The sequence below is a fragment of the Cataglyphis hispanica genome, chromosome 22 (genome assembly GCF_021464435.1).
Source record: "Cataglyphis hispanica isolate Lineage 1 chromosome 22, ULB_Chis1_1.0, whole genome shotgun sequence".
Taxonomy (NCBI): domain Eukaryota; kingdom Metazoa; phylum Arthropoda; class Insecta; order Hymenoptera; family Formicidae; genus Cataglyphis; species Cataglyphis hispanica.
In genome coordinates this window covers 2,017,019-2,032,381 of record NC_065975.1, presented here as the reverse complement: position 1 = coordinate 2,032,381, position 15,363 = coordinate 2,017,019, and the positions used below count along the sequence as shown (strand labels likewise).

At 37.9% G+C, this 15,363-nt stretch overlaps 1 protein-coding gene across 3 annotated transcripts in view; it reads right to left on the bottom strand.

Annotated features, from left to right (window-relative positions):
* Positions 1-15,363, bottom strand: part of LOC126857549 (SAM and SH3 domain-containing protein 1-like) — a 289,086-nt gene that overhangs the window by 43,958 nt on the left and 229,765 nt on the right. For all 3 annotated transcript variants that reach the window (XM_050607058.1, XM_050607059.1, XM_050607060.1), the window contains exon 5: positions 991-1,133. In XM_050607058.1, coding sequence (XP_050463015.1) covers positions 991-1,133 — 143 coding nt within the window. The remainder of the gene's footprint in view (positions 1-990; positions 1,134-15,363) is intronic.

The following is a 15,363-nucleotide window of genomic DNA, read 5'->3' as shown; positions in this document are numbered from 1 at the left end:
TATTAAACTTGAGATAAGAAGAATAGAAAGAAACAGCAGATATTATTCTAATTTAGTTGTAGATTATTTCATTTTATATCGTGCCTCGCATATACACACACACACACATATATATATATATATACACACATATATACATATATTCAACAATCTAGACAGGACAGCTTAATGACGAAAAAATAAATCGCCATTAACGCGCATATTAAAGCTGAGCATTTGGCCATTGAGTGGTGCAATTCACATGAAAAACGAGTGATACCGCGTCAGACAGTGACTTTTCAGAGTGTGACGAGAGAAAGAGAAAGGAAAAAAAAAGAGAGAAAAGTGCTCTTCAGCGTACCGAAAAACAGGCATGCATAGTAAATAGATGGACGAGAACTTCCGAATTCCGTCATTCTCGTGTGGCAGTTCGCTGCCGGCTGGACGTGTTTAATAAAAGCACCAGCGGAAGTAACGGCGATGGAAATTATCCTGCATTCTCGTCGAAGAGCACCGCGTGAAGTTTAATATTTCGTCGAAAGAGCTCGCAGGAACTTCAATGTTACACGATAACGTCCATACAGTCACGCAATTACGTGACATAGATTTACACGGATACGTTTATGTCCGCGAAAATATCAAGTAGATCTGCGAAGTAGAATTAAATAGCGCTTTTCGGTTACGCGCGCAAACTCGCCTTTGAAAAAGTTCTTTACGGGATGATCAAAACGAATGCAACGGTGAAGCAAAATGCAATTTTATCTCGTTTGCCGCACTCCCTGGAGTGCGTACATATGGTATGACAAATGTGCCGACCAAAAAAAAAAGCTAAAAAAGAGAAAAATTGAGAGCTTTGGGAAATTTCAAAAATTGTGCATTCCGAGCATCGGTCCCGTTAGTGCGATATTTTAATTTCTTACTCATGCCAAATTTAATGATTGGCCTGACAAAATGTCATTGTTATTTTTTCATAAATTGCGTCTTTAATTTATTATGTGGATATAAACTTACTCTTTGAGGAACGCCCATCCTTGCGCGACCGTGCCTGGGAGAGCCTTGAGTTTGTTGACCTTGTTTCTCTTTCCTATGAGTCTTCAATCCTCGTAACAACCTTGAAAATGTCGTCTTTTTCTTACTCGTATTTTGTCCCTGTTCTGTAACAACAGCGAAGCGGAATAAATTATTAAAGGACAAGTTTCTCAAACTAATAATGAGATATGTGGATTTAATGCGTAATAGGATTCCTCCTCCTCCTCCTCCTCTTCAGAAGCAAATATATTTTCTCGATTATCACGCATTATAATTATTCATTGATCTCTAATTGTTTATTTATTTCGGTCTCTCGTTTTTTGTGATGCAGTGTATACCAGATTAAAGAATTATTTTTTTGCAATTTAAATCGGCAGATTTCACTAATATATTTTAAAAGCGTATTGCCGATTTAATTAAAATTTTAGAATGTAATTGATCAAGAGCGGACAATCTCATAAACGCAAATAAAAATTTATTTTCCAATTATTTTTGCATTTCAATTCTCGCACAAACAGAATCAACATTATATTTGACATGGTAGAGAAAATGAAAAAAATTTAATCGAATATTATCGGAACACATCAGATGCATATTTAGCAGATTTAAAATTTAAATCTCTTTTGATGTTCTCAAATATTTCGTTTTATTTTTTAAATATTGCGCAGATTATAAAAGGTATATGAGAATCGAATCGAAAGAAAACAAAGAGTAAGAATTTTCTTCCTGTTTTTTTTGTTAAAACCATTAGGCATGCGTACGTTATATTCAATTTTCTAATTATAAAAATTGGAAATCTATCAATTTTATTATAATAGTTCTTGAATTATCTGAAAGCATTTTCTTTTCTCATTAGAATCGATTCGAAAAGCGCTCTGCCAGTATAAGTGCTTCGAAATCAGATCAAAGACCGAAGTGGAAAGATTTCGATTATTTCTTCTGCTATAAACTGCGAATGCCATTTTAAGTTCTCATACATACATTCCCATTCATTGAACGAACAATGCGCAATCCGCTTATAAGCGATGAGATAGTTATAAAATCGATACAAACAATCTTTCATAAATGCACGCTAACATATACACGTTAGACTTTTTAAGATGATTATCATCCGTTTGGTTCGTCGTTTTTGTTAGTCACATTCGCTTTGTCAGTCTTTAACGACGGTGACCGGCACTCGCGAATTAAATCGGATCAGAGTGGATTTTAGTTGTGCCATTTAACGGTGCGTGAGAACCTTTCGAAAATCCAGTTTAAATAGTGAACCACTATGCCACGAGTTATACTACCAATCTCGGAAATAATCAAATAAAACGGGAGTCCCCGCAAATATTGCTTTTTTCTACTATTCATTGATTAATAATTTCTACACTATTCATTAACTAATAATTCAGATATACTGTTAATTATCCGGTTACTACATACAATGATGGTTATTATATTATATAGTATCAATGCATCTGTTAATTAGCATTGACATAGCGATACTTAATTAGCAATCTTTACGACTTTTAAGTGAAATAAATTATTGACTCTTCAATCGAACGGTTATCATCAAAATAATATTAATTAAAACTAAACATTCCGTCGAATATTTCTAAAATTCATTAATAATTAAAAAGAATCAATAAATTGATGCCTTGAAATAAATCCTGAATATTATAATCTACATAATTTTAATTATAGTATTGACTATAAATTTTATATTAAATTTGTAATAAAAAATTCTTATATAATGACATACAATTTATTTTTTATAAACTAATAATTTTATCTTTATATAGAAAAATTCTCTTTACTTTATGATTATCGTCTATTAATTTCTTACTTTTCAATTTTCTTTCCGTTGAAACAATCATCTAATAAATTTTGTATTGCAGCGTTTTTTGGGGCGCCTGTTCACTTAAATTAAAGGCGAACGGTACGCCTATATTTACGAAAAACATTTTGCAGGAAAACCAATAAAAGGTATTAACATCGTTGAGATCGTTACTGAGTATCTAGTTATATCGTGGCACGCGCAATTACGACAGTATCGTTAGCCGCGCAATGTCCCGATAGCGATGATATTACAAAATGAAGTTAATGCGCGAACGGGGAAACTGAATTTTCCCCGGCGAAACGCGCGCGCACGGCAAAGTGTTTACCGGATGGGTACGACTATTGGTTACGACATCCAAGTCGACGCTAACCAGCGATATCGTGATTTAATCAAGGACCATCGTAAAGCAATAATTAATGCCGCGCTATATCGATTTCGGGCGAAGCGACGCGTTAGGACAGCGTAACGTGTTAATTAGAGGGCCGCGGCGGGAGGAAATAGGGATGAGGGTGAGAGGGGGAGAGGGGAAGAGAGAGAGAGAGAGAGAGAGACTATTATGCATGCGCGCGTATTTACATAGAAAATTATTCGTGCGAGAAGGGAAATGAATTAACGTTGTCGCGCAATTATTACGGTCCGCATTTTACGAACACGTTTCAGCAATAATGATATTGCATCGTCTGCGAAAATTCTATTATTAACGTGACAAGCATTAAATGAGACTTTAGTTTCTTTAATATAATATGTCATGTCGGATACTTATGTCTCCTAACACTTTATAGTATAATAATAAATATAAATTCGACATTTGTTATCAATCTCGAAATTAATTAAAATGCTTCAGACGTGATAAACTGATAACTAATATCACAGAAAAGAGTATTATATTTCTTTCTGATACACACATCAAGAATCAATTGCCTGCCACTTTCATGAAAATGGATTTGGCTCCTCCACGGCCGCAATTAAGACAAGTTACTAACAAGGGTTTCCTGCGCTCAAGTGCATCTCCGTATGTGGGTTAACGGATCACCATGCGGCAGCATCCGTCTTCCGCCGGACGACCCGCACCTAACAAAAGGATTTCCACGAGATTTCCACCGGAAATAGCGGGGGCTAATTTCTGAAATCGAACCAACTGCAACGAACCTCGCCACCCTCGCGCCAGCGCCGCGGATGGGGTACACCCATGAATTCCCCGGAAGCCGCTATTATTCTAGAGAGGATCGTACGTATTTTACCTCGGTTGGCGGCAGTCGAAAGAGAGAGAGAGAGAGAGAGAGAAAGCGAGCGCGGGGAAAGGGGCGGACGAGCGATATGGGCAAAGAATACAAGAGACTCGCGGGACTACGAGAGTTGGAATGTCGTCCTGTAATATCGGAAATATATCGCCGGGGCTGTAACCACAAGTCATGTTCAATCGAATGAATCGTATGGAATAAAAATAAACCTGCCTACCGTGGAGACGGAAGGTCCAATACCCTCGCGGGCACCGTGACGCGGGATACGCGGAGGAAGAAATTCGAGAGAAAGGAAGACACTGGAGGAGAGAGGAAAGCAGGCCGGAGGGGAGAAGCGCCCGAGAGGAGAGAAACAGCGTAGGACGGGGAAGACTCGAGGGGGATCGAACAAATGTTCCGGCGGCACATGCATCAAATCCTGAAGTTGCGTGAGAGATGGAGTCCCTGCTTGCTCAGCGGCGAGCCGCGATAAAACGGCCAGGCCGAGTTCTTCGCCCTCTTCATCGTCGTCGGCGCCCGCTCCAAAACCAAGTTCGAGCGGTACTTGGGGGCGAGCACACGTGAGAGAAGAACGCGTACAAAAAGCGCCTAATATACCTCCCTTGCTCCGTGATAAAAACCCTACGCTCTTGAATTAAATGCCGCGAGCCAATAGAGTTTGCGCGATATTTCGCGAAACATTTCTAGATAGTCGTGTACTATGTATCCTTAAGCACTCGACTACTTAAGCACTCAACGTCGACTTTTATGCGCATCTATTCTTGTCGACATCAATACTAGTATTTCTACTATCGACAAAGTCCGATGCCGAGAAAGCAACAGCTAACAGCAGGCTGTCTGGGAAATTGAGAAAAGAACAAAAAAATCTTGGGAAGATAAAGAGAAAGAGAGAAATAAAAGAAGATCTTGAGAAAATATTTTTTACCAACATTGTTCTCACTTTTAAAAAATACATTAATTTTTCAAAAATTATGGAAGAATATTCTATCAATAATATAATTTATATTTTTTTCTCAATATTAATAAAATTCGGTACAAAATAGTTATTATACCTGCTTGTAAATTATATATTCTTAAATATTGACTAATTTACACTGCATTTTATTTGTCTAAAAAAATTAAAATCTAGTTAAAAAATAATTTATCTTATATATGCGAAAATGCATAAATCATTTAACAATTTTTTCTTTGTCATCACGCTCAAGCTTCGTCATCTTAAACGTCAACAATTTTTCATAACTATAATTAACCAAGCCTGATTGCGACGGCACCTCAGAAATTACTCTCATTGTCAGTATCTGTGCGCAAAGAACGAAAATGCCTTCGCATGCCGTTCCAGCGGCGATGCCGAAAGATAAAGGGAAAGAGACGGAAGGGGTAAAGGAAGAGCAAAGAGAGATACGGGGAAAATAGCTGCACCAAAAGACAAATACGGCGCCAGACTCGGTTACGTTACAGCCGGCTGCATCCGCGCGACACCCTCTACACGCCTGTCCGACTCTTCCTCGCCCATTTTATACGCCGTTGCCTCTCCGTCTTTGTCCTCTCGACGTATTCTAGATTGTAAGTACGTACCTCCGCAGCTTACGCGAAGGTGGACACGAAAAATTATCCAATCCCCGAGATTTCGTCCCGGAACGTCTTTCGCCTTGGCTTCACGCGCTGGTAGCGGATTCGTCCCCGACCATGGATTTAAATGTCAACGCATATAATCTCTCTTTTTCGCCCTCCTCTCTTTTTGAGATATAATTTATTTTTCTCCCTATTTTTTTTTTTTTTCTAATAATATGTTTTAACAAAGTTGTCCAAGAAAAAATATGAAAAACGAAACGTATTTTCATTGGTAAAAAATTTCGTATAAAAATAAATGTATAAATATTTGATATATATGCAGAATGGAGTCATTAAATTGATCTATAATAATTCGCGTTTGCATTTATATTGCATTCTCGACAGAAAAAATATATTACTCTTCGAATCAACGAATACTTGATTCAAATAACGGAATAGGCTTGAAAACTTTTCTCTCCTAAAAATTTATAAGTTTTGGACAATCATTTTAAAACTTTACAGCATATAGGAAACAAAACGTTAACACGTGACAAAGAGAAAGCGCTCGCTAGTTACTTAATTAAGATAAACATATCGTTTCGGCCGTTTTCAATTAGCTTTACGTTGCTCGATGATAAAAGTTCAGATAGGGCGCACGTGTAACTGAAACTCCGCGGTCTAATAATTAGTTCTTCGCGAGAGGCGGGAATAGCGCGGGTGGCTGCCGACAAATTCAATTGGTTCCTCGTGAGGGTATGCCCCTTGATTATAACTGGACCACTGGGGAAAAAGAAGCGGGCAATGATATTTGCCCGGTTTTCGACTCCCGGCACGTTTCCCCGTAAATTACGAGGAGAGTTTCGTGCGCCCTTTTCCGCGGCGGGGTGTTCTCGATTTTCCGCATTGTACCTCAACGCGAGAAGAATTTCACGTGCCGGCGAAAACGCGTTATTAAAGTCTGCGATTTTCTACCCCATCTTCCCTTCATACTTCCTCGCTCTTCCTCGTTCTCCCCTCTCGCTCTCGTTGTCTGGTATGCGTCCGGGCGAAACTTCTTCGCTCCTTCGTGAATTGTTTTAGAGCAACGCGAACGAGAAAGCCGATGCGCGAGTGGATGAAGAGAAGAGGAACGAAGGAGCGAAAGACAACAGGGGGCGAAAACTTTTCGCGAGAGAGTAGGAGAGAAGTTAATGTTCTCCCCTCTAGCCTCGACCGCGTAAAAAGGAGACGTCGGGGTCAAGAAGCATTTTACGTATTCTGCAAGCTCAGGTTTACACACCCGAGTTATGGCCAGAAAAATCGCAAGTTCGCGGCCGGAAAAGTGGCTGCGGAGTGCCTCGCGTGTGACGCGCATAATAAAGTCGCCGGGATGCGACTTGGGGAAACATTTGTTGGGACCCGGAAGTGAAATGTCGGAGAAGAAGTGCCACCAGCCAGTGCCAAATTCGATTTTCAGAGCGGGATGGAGTTGGCGCAATCCGACAGTAGAGCATACTTACATAGTGGAAAGACAATGTTCGCGGGTCCTCGAGAGGCCAGTAAAATCTCGCAAACACAAACTACTTTGGAATAGCGAGATTCTATAAGATGTACGTGATATTTTCAAGTATCTTGCAAATGGCTTCGTGGATTCCGCGAGAATCTTAATGATAATTAAAAATTTTGCCTAATAATTACGCGCATTTGGACAAAAATATTGATAATCATCGGTAATTTCTCATATCTCCATCAAAAAAAAAAAAATATAAAGTGTATAGAGACCGATGTGTGTGTCGATTGAAACAATTTTCTCTTCTCCTCTTCGTAATATATATACATATTTCTCTCTAAATTCTATTTTGATCATTTCATATATTACATTTCTCACATTATTATGTCCTTTATTCGCATCTAAGAAAGAAAATATGTGAAAGTATTGCATTTGTGTAAGAGCCGCAGGCGTAATTCCGCTTTCAGGAGCACGGGAGAATTTTTGTAAGCTCGACACCGACTACCTCTCGCCTATAACGCCCGCGGATCCTCGGCAGTAGAGGGAGGACAAGCCCGTTATTATGAAAATCCTTAGCGGGCAAAAGCCAGGGTTATAAGCATGAATAAAATAAGCGGTATTAAAATCCACTTTCTTCTCCCTCCTTCCCCTTCTGCACCTGTCCCATCTTCGACGCCTCCTTCCGACTCTACGTAGGCGCCGAGTTCGGCTTCGCGGGCGGAGTAATGGCATTCCTCTTCTCCTTTCTCTTCGTCCTCCTCGACAATTTACTTCGTTTCGAGACGCTTCTCTATCTAAGCCCGGGGCGCTGTTCTCCCTGTCTCTGCCGATTCTCCGAGAAACGTGATTCAGCGCGAGATCTTTTAGTGAGCAAAACTCGCCGAAAACGAGATCTACAATAGCCGAGAGAAACGATTGATCGATTATCGTCGACGTAACTTTGAGAAATGTGCCGGCCAGGAATGAATGGTAAACATTCGCGCGAATTAAAACTGATAAAAAAATTTTCAAAAAAGAAAAAAATAATTAAACAAATAAAAAATGAAAAAAAAAAACAAATATATACATATATTAATTATATATACGATATATGACCATAAAAAATTGAAAAATTAAAAAGATCTAATTAAATATAAACTGTGTACCATTTCATATTTAAGATCCCAAAATTTAAATTTCACAAGTATTTTTTCACACCGAATATACTCTTTATTTTGCCGAGTTGGTTTTTCACACACACACACACACACACTTGTCAGTATACGACTTACTTGCATAGATATCAATGTTGGAATGAATTATTCGGAGCCTACCTTTCTTTCCCGGGAGAATCGAGCGACTGGTTTTAGAGGTAATTCTATGGTAATGACAGGAGTACATGAATATTGAAGAAGTAATCTCTTCACGGTTTATGGTGTGTCCCTTTTCGCGGCGCGGAATCTCTCTATAGTTGGCGACGTTGGAAGTTGGGTCAATATCGGTTTTAAAGTTCGCTATTTTTTACGGCGTCAAATAAATGAACCGGTCGAGATAAATGGCAAGAGAATTCTGATATTATCGGGCGATCCATTTTTCACTCAACCGATATTGTTCGTATCGGAACGTGGCGGAGCCGACCCGAGAAGTGAATAATTAATTATACCGTTGTAATCAGTAAAAATATTTGATCAATATCGTTAAGTTAAATGAAGCCCGATTTAAATCTGATACTCTTCGTGCTGGGAATATTCATCGCGTCCGATGTGTAGTAATAAAATAACGCGTGCCGTGTTATAAAAGCAGATTCACTGTATATTCTAACAAGCAATTATATGATCGTATCAATTGAGAGAGCTTGATGGGTCGACAATAAGCAGTAATTGTATGGATGTCCAATTAACATCTGCATTTGTTTTAAAAAGGACTGTAGTATATCCTCTTTATTATTTCCTGTATCGATTTAACAGTACCTCACTTAACAGATCGTTTTCAATTTCAGACCACGTCAATGTTTTACTTGAATGAGAAAAAGTCAATACTACTATTTCCCCTTTTTATCACGTTTCGCGATTAATTTTAGTGATTATAATTTTAAAACAACAATTTTAAAAAAACAAGAGTAACAAAAACTAAATTATAATACTCAGTCAGCATACAAAGAATATCATTCTTAATTCTTAATTCGTTCGAATTTAACTCTTCAAGAAAATGATAGAAATTCATTTAGAAATTAAAAAATACTCATGTAAATCATATTTTAAAATTTTTTATAACAGTGAAAAATTTATCTCACATTTTAACGAATTTTACATGCAAATTGCATCGAAATACATTTCAGATGTAATTCATCAACGTGCTGTTGATGAATTCAAATCAGATCAGATAGCACAAATGAATTAAGACGGCCATTAATAAGATTTTATATTATTTTCTGCAATTTCTCTTTTGTGCTTAATGTATCTTAATTATCTTATCTTAATTTATTATTTTTGATGCTACGTTTTATCGCAAGCTTATAAAAAAATACGTCAGTAAACGATTAATGAAAAATTTCATAGATTTTTTCTCATGCGAGAGACTTGGCACATTATTACCCTGAGTTTCTGAATCAATCGGCATTGAAATGCGTATCAATTTTGACAATTACTCATGCGATACGTTTATACCAGTTCAAAAGTGGCGGAAAGGTGGCGACGAGATAAGTGATGCAGCATCTAAAGAATACACCGGGGACTCGAGAGTCTCCCACATGGACCGAGACGGGGAGATACGGGAGATGGGAAAGCGGGGGGTGCGAAAACTGGATGAACTCCAAGGCACACGAGTGTGTCGCGTGCAACGAGCGATCTCACTTGCGGTCTCCGTGTGTGTGTGTGTCGAGAGGAGTCACGTCGAGAGGCTCATCGTCGTCCGCGCGCGACCCCGGCGCGTCATCATTGTCTATTCTTCCTTACTTCGTCACGCTTTTGCCGCCCCGGAATTCTGCCTATGCCGTGTTACCATGGCTACACCGTGACGGGAGTGGTACGTACACAAAAGTATCAGACCGTGCTCGTTTCTTTTCGCGACGGCCGGCGCGGCGCGCACGTTGAGAAGAGGGTGGCGCGGAGATTCGGTATGCGAGAACCCCTTTACGTGCTGTTCTCCAAAGGGGTTCCGACGACATGCGGAGGCGCGAGCGATTGCGCCGCGATTATTTTTCATTGCTGCGCTCTTTTCGTGTAATCCACTCTTGTGTTTGCTATTTTAATTAAAAGGCGAAACATTTTTTATCTGTGTAGGAGTAAGAAAATCTCTACGCGGAATTTCTAAAAAAATGTTGCAAGCGCTATTATAATCTTACATAAAGATTAATAAAAATTTGTTTACTATTTAATAAAATATTTAATAAAATAATTATAAATAATTATTGCAATTAAATTATTAATTGTTTTTTTTTTTATAGCAAAATCTAAGCTATTTGGCAAATTATTTAGCTATATGTAATTTTATGATGTTTAAATGTTATCTTATGTGTATATATTACATATAGTCTTTTATCTTATGGTCAATTCTTTATTACAACGTCCCATTATTTCTGAATGCAATTTTCATGCAATTATTGTCCACGCGTGACGCTGTCAGAAACGAGATTACGATCCATGATCGTATCTTAATTGTATACGCTTTAGAAAGGAAGCTATTACTTTTTTTCATTCAAAATTGTTCTCTGCGCTCGGTAAACGCTGTAAAGGATAAATTCCACTCGACCCGTCCCCCTTCTCACATGAAATTAAATCGTTACGCGCCGAACAATACGCGTACCGAATTTCTGGAGAGACGCGTAATGACAATAATAATACTGCTGGTTTCTGAAGAAGCCAGGAATGCGGATGAAGGAATAATGAGAATGTTTTGTTATCCGATGTCGCGGATATAACTAGCAGGATTCTTCGTGCGCCTCGTACAAAACCCATTGTATACGACGTACGGTAGACGGGCATGGGAAACGGACATGGGTAGGCTCTCCTCCTGTGGCCGCGAACGATACTATTGGCGATCGCGATACCATGATTGTCACGCGGATAACCCACGCATGCAAAGCAGTCGCAATTAAGCCGGGATGATTTGCATAAAGGTATTGTTTAATGGGAGAGAACGACCGAGTGTCGGGACGAGAGACAAGGGACATTGCGCGCTCTAGTCGGAAGAGAAATGCCGGTGATGAGCTCACGATAATTCGATTGCATTCCGTTGCATCCTGTGCACTGGATGACGGTCAATGTTCAACGGTAAGGCAGCTATCGGGCATTGCAACGAGTGTCGATTAGCTGCAAATTGTAGCCGCAAATTGCGAAACATCTGCTATGAGAAATAACAGCTGTAGCGCGATTATGAAAATGCTCATTTCATTTTGTGCAATATTTAATGTAACATCTATTAATATCTTTCATATCGTTAATATATAATCACATTCTATTCTTCTGTAACGAGATGTTTTCGTGCTCAAATCACTACTTATTTTAAGACATAGAAATAAATTTGTTTATCAATCATTCAGGAAGAATGAATTCCATGTGCAATTAGTAAAAGTGTACAAAGATTAACGTAACACACCAGCCGTAACAGAGAAATGATCGTGTAAAGCAGACGACGCGAAACGAAGCATCGTCGTGTCGCTTTATATCCCGTTTGTAGGAAAACCGGACGTCAATCTTTCTTAGATTAACGCATTCCCTACCCGCGTGCCCCGGTAAAGCGTTTGGGGCGCGATGATTTATGATGTTATATTTCCCCTCGCGGCATTTGAAATAGAGACGTTTCAACGGTAACGTCCGCGGGGGGTTTTGCGCGCGACACGAACGTCCTGAAAAGCGCGGTCTCGAGAGTAGCTGTTGGCGGAAACGGCCATTAGGAATGTATCGAAGTTATTAATTTCCGCCGTCGTCACGTTGCTCGCAACGAGCACATCGCTTCGTCCAAACGTCACTCCATGACTTTGCGAAAGGGATAAGTCGAGCTTGAATAGAACATTTCCCTAGCTACGGGCACGCACCGTTAATTCGCGAGTATAGCTTGGTCACATTTTATGGAGAAATTGATCGCATCGTCTAGACATATTCCATTGAATAAATATGATATAACAATTAATTTTGAGTACAATAAGCAGTACGGACGCTAAAATTTTCGATACTTTTGTATTTTCATAAATATTAATACACACACATACACACATATATATATATATATTACTGCTTGTATTACTTTTTAAATATGAATTATAATTTCTGTAAATTTTCGAAATTAATAAATTTCCAAGATTTACTCATTTTCTACTTTTAAACAAATTTAACAATACTAAAAAAAAATTCTTTATTATAAGATTATATATTTATTATAAAACTTTAACGATAATATTAGAAAAAAAAAGAAATTTCAATACTTTCATATTTGTTCCTAAAATTTCTTCAATATTTCATCAAATTTATTTTCCTCCACACACGTTTTATGAGAAATGCTTCTTAAATATGGTATCCTTTTCTCAATTTCAAAAAAATTTCTTCATATAAAAAAAGTTTTTCGTATGTAAACGAACGGTAAATTATGAAAAATACAAAGGTATATTAAGATATGTTGAAAAATGGCGCGAATTGCTCTATTTATCTAAGTTGTCTTATTTGTTGTACTTTGTTTTATGAGTTCTGCGCAAAGGTGAAACGCTATAAGCCATAAAGTAGTATGATGGCGTTAAAAGCATATACTCGTATCTTTTTATTACCTTCATCATTCAATTGATGTGCCACTAAGAAAGTTAAGCTTATGCCGTTTTATCACCTATATCACGATAAAGGACTAGACTCTGCCTTAATATACGGAGGGGGGGCTTAATTTCTCTCGCGCGTGAAACCATTTTTACGGATAGCTTCTCTCACGACGCTACGTAATATAGCCGTCAAATATTGTCGATCAAAGTATTGAAATTACCAAAATGATTAAAACGTGACAAAATCTCTTTGTTCATTTTCGTTGAGATGTGTAACAATATCACTTTATTTCTTGATTGGTACGTGTCAATGAGAACGAAACGGGACGTTCTCAAAAACGATATTTTATTTATCGCTACTTTTTCACTAAATTATTATACCTCGCGTCGTGTCATCCGAGATGAAAAACCAATCGACGAAGGTAACGTCGCTAAAAGCACAATAACTGAGCCGCGAATCGCGATGGACAAATCGCGTTACGGCAAATCGTTGCAGTGCGCCATGCGACTCGCTTTTTCCTCTTTGCGCAAAAGTTCCTCTTGATTGACGACAGTGATTCAATTGCTCGTACGGAAACACAGCCAGGACACGGGCCGTCAGAGAGCAATTGCGTTAAAAAGCCTTGCCGTTGGGTTTGTCGTTCGAGAAAACGTGTTCCGTTGCCTCCTTTTTTTCCATTTGCCATCGGCCGAATGTATTTTCGATCAGACTTCACTTCGCGAAAAACGACGAAATAAAGTCGCAATTCGCCACGTTGTTATATACGGAAGCCCGAGGACTGTGTGATCATCGCACATCCTTCGCGATAAAAATAAAGATGAAAATAACCGAAAACAAATCCAGTTGGGAAAATATATCGTTTTCAAAGATCGAAACAAAAAATTAAATTTAAGTTAAACTGTAAAAGATTTAATGTACACGAATTTATCCACGTGTCATAATCCCGTATTGTTATATGAGAAATTCAAATTTCAAAAAGTTATTTAAAACTATAGATTGATTTTGTTTCGCATTTATTCCTTGATCCGCGTTTAAAAGTCGCTGATCCTTGTTCTCTGCAAGTTGTCGTTCTACTGCACGAAACTTGCACGACACGATGAATTTAACCGTACGTCATAGAATACAAACGCAATCGCCGCTGTTGAGTTTTAGATGAAAGCTCGGCATGTTGATGCGATTCAATGCGCGGCGAGATATACACAAACGCAGAGGTTTCCCTATTGGAGTTCTGATCTAGATAGAGACCAGATCTGCTTTCCCACAGATGCGTATTTAGCAATCAGTGGCCAAGGAATCAATCCACCGAGTAAGCATTCCAGCAATTGAATTTGCAACGACTATCAATTTACGCACGATACCCACCTTTCCAACACATTGGGCAAACCGGTTTCTTGTTTAAAACCAATATATTGTACGCGCAATATATATGAAAAATTGTTAATATATATCGATATTAATTAATTACGATTTTGCAAGAATTACTTCATCTTTTAAGAAAAAAGATGAAAAGAAAATGTCAGAATTCTGCAAATTACATATTTAATTGTAACCGCATTAAGCCATTGTCTTTTCCTTTTTTCTTGTTTTTTTTTTTTTCGACATGTGTATCTTTATAACTTTGTTTCTAAATTATACTTAAAATCATTCTCTCCTAACTGTGTTATATAATTATTATTTTAAGTTATATCCCGCATTAAAAAAAATATTAAATATCATGTTTTATATAAAAGGAAAAGACTGGACTTTCTCAAAAGAAAAATATAATTAAAAAGTTACAATAAATATATTAACAATAAATATAATTAATATAAATTCTTTTTCTGTTAATTCAATATTTTCCATTTAATATTATATTCAAAGTTAAAATGTTGAGATAACTATTCTGATAAATGTCGTACTAGTAACATGTTTGTAAGAAAAAAGATACGAGGATACCCGCGTATCCGAGTTCCATCGTTATTTCTTATTTGAACAGCCGGAGTTCGCTCGTTGCACACACGAAATTTCACGGCGGCTTCGAGGCACAAGTAGTGTAACAACACACAATCATTGGTTCCGATGCGACCGTCACAGTAAGCGGAACGTGACGTTGGCGAAATGCACGAAGGATAAACGCATCATTCTAGCGGGATTCTATCTCTGTACGAACGATGCATTTCGTCACAGAAAATTCAATGTACTTGTTTGATCTTGTTACAATAATCTGTAAATATTGTTTTAGAAACCAATACCAATGTAGCGATTTCTTTATCTTTTTTTTTTTACTCAAAACATAATCGCGTTAAATTATTTCATTATGTTATATAAAAGAAGCAATTCATCCAATAATTCCGTCATTAACTATTTGTAACTGTTGGTGAGAAAAATCTTTGCGAATGTAACTCTGAAGGATAAAAAGTCAATTTAGCAATCATTATATCTTCTCTCGAAAAATGTATTTTCAAGTACACGGATACCAAATAGAAATTCCTCGAGCATATCAATCACTGGCCATTGGTATCTCAGAGCGCGAAGCTACGCGCTTGACAT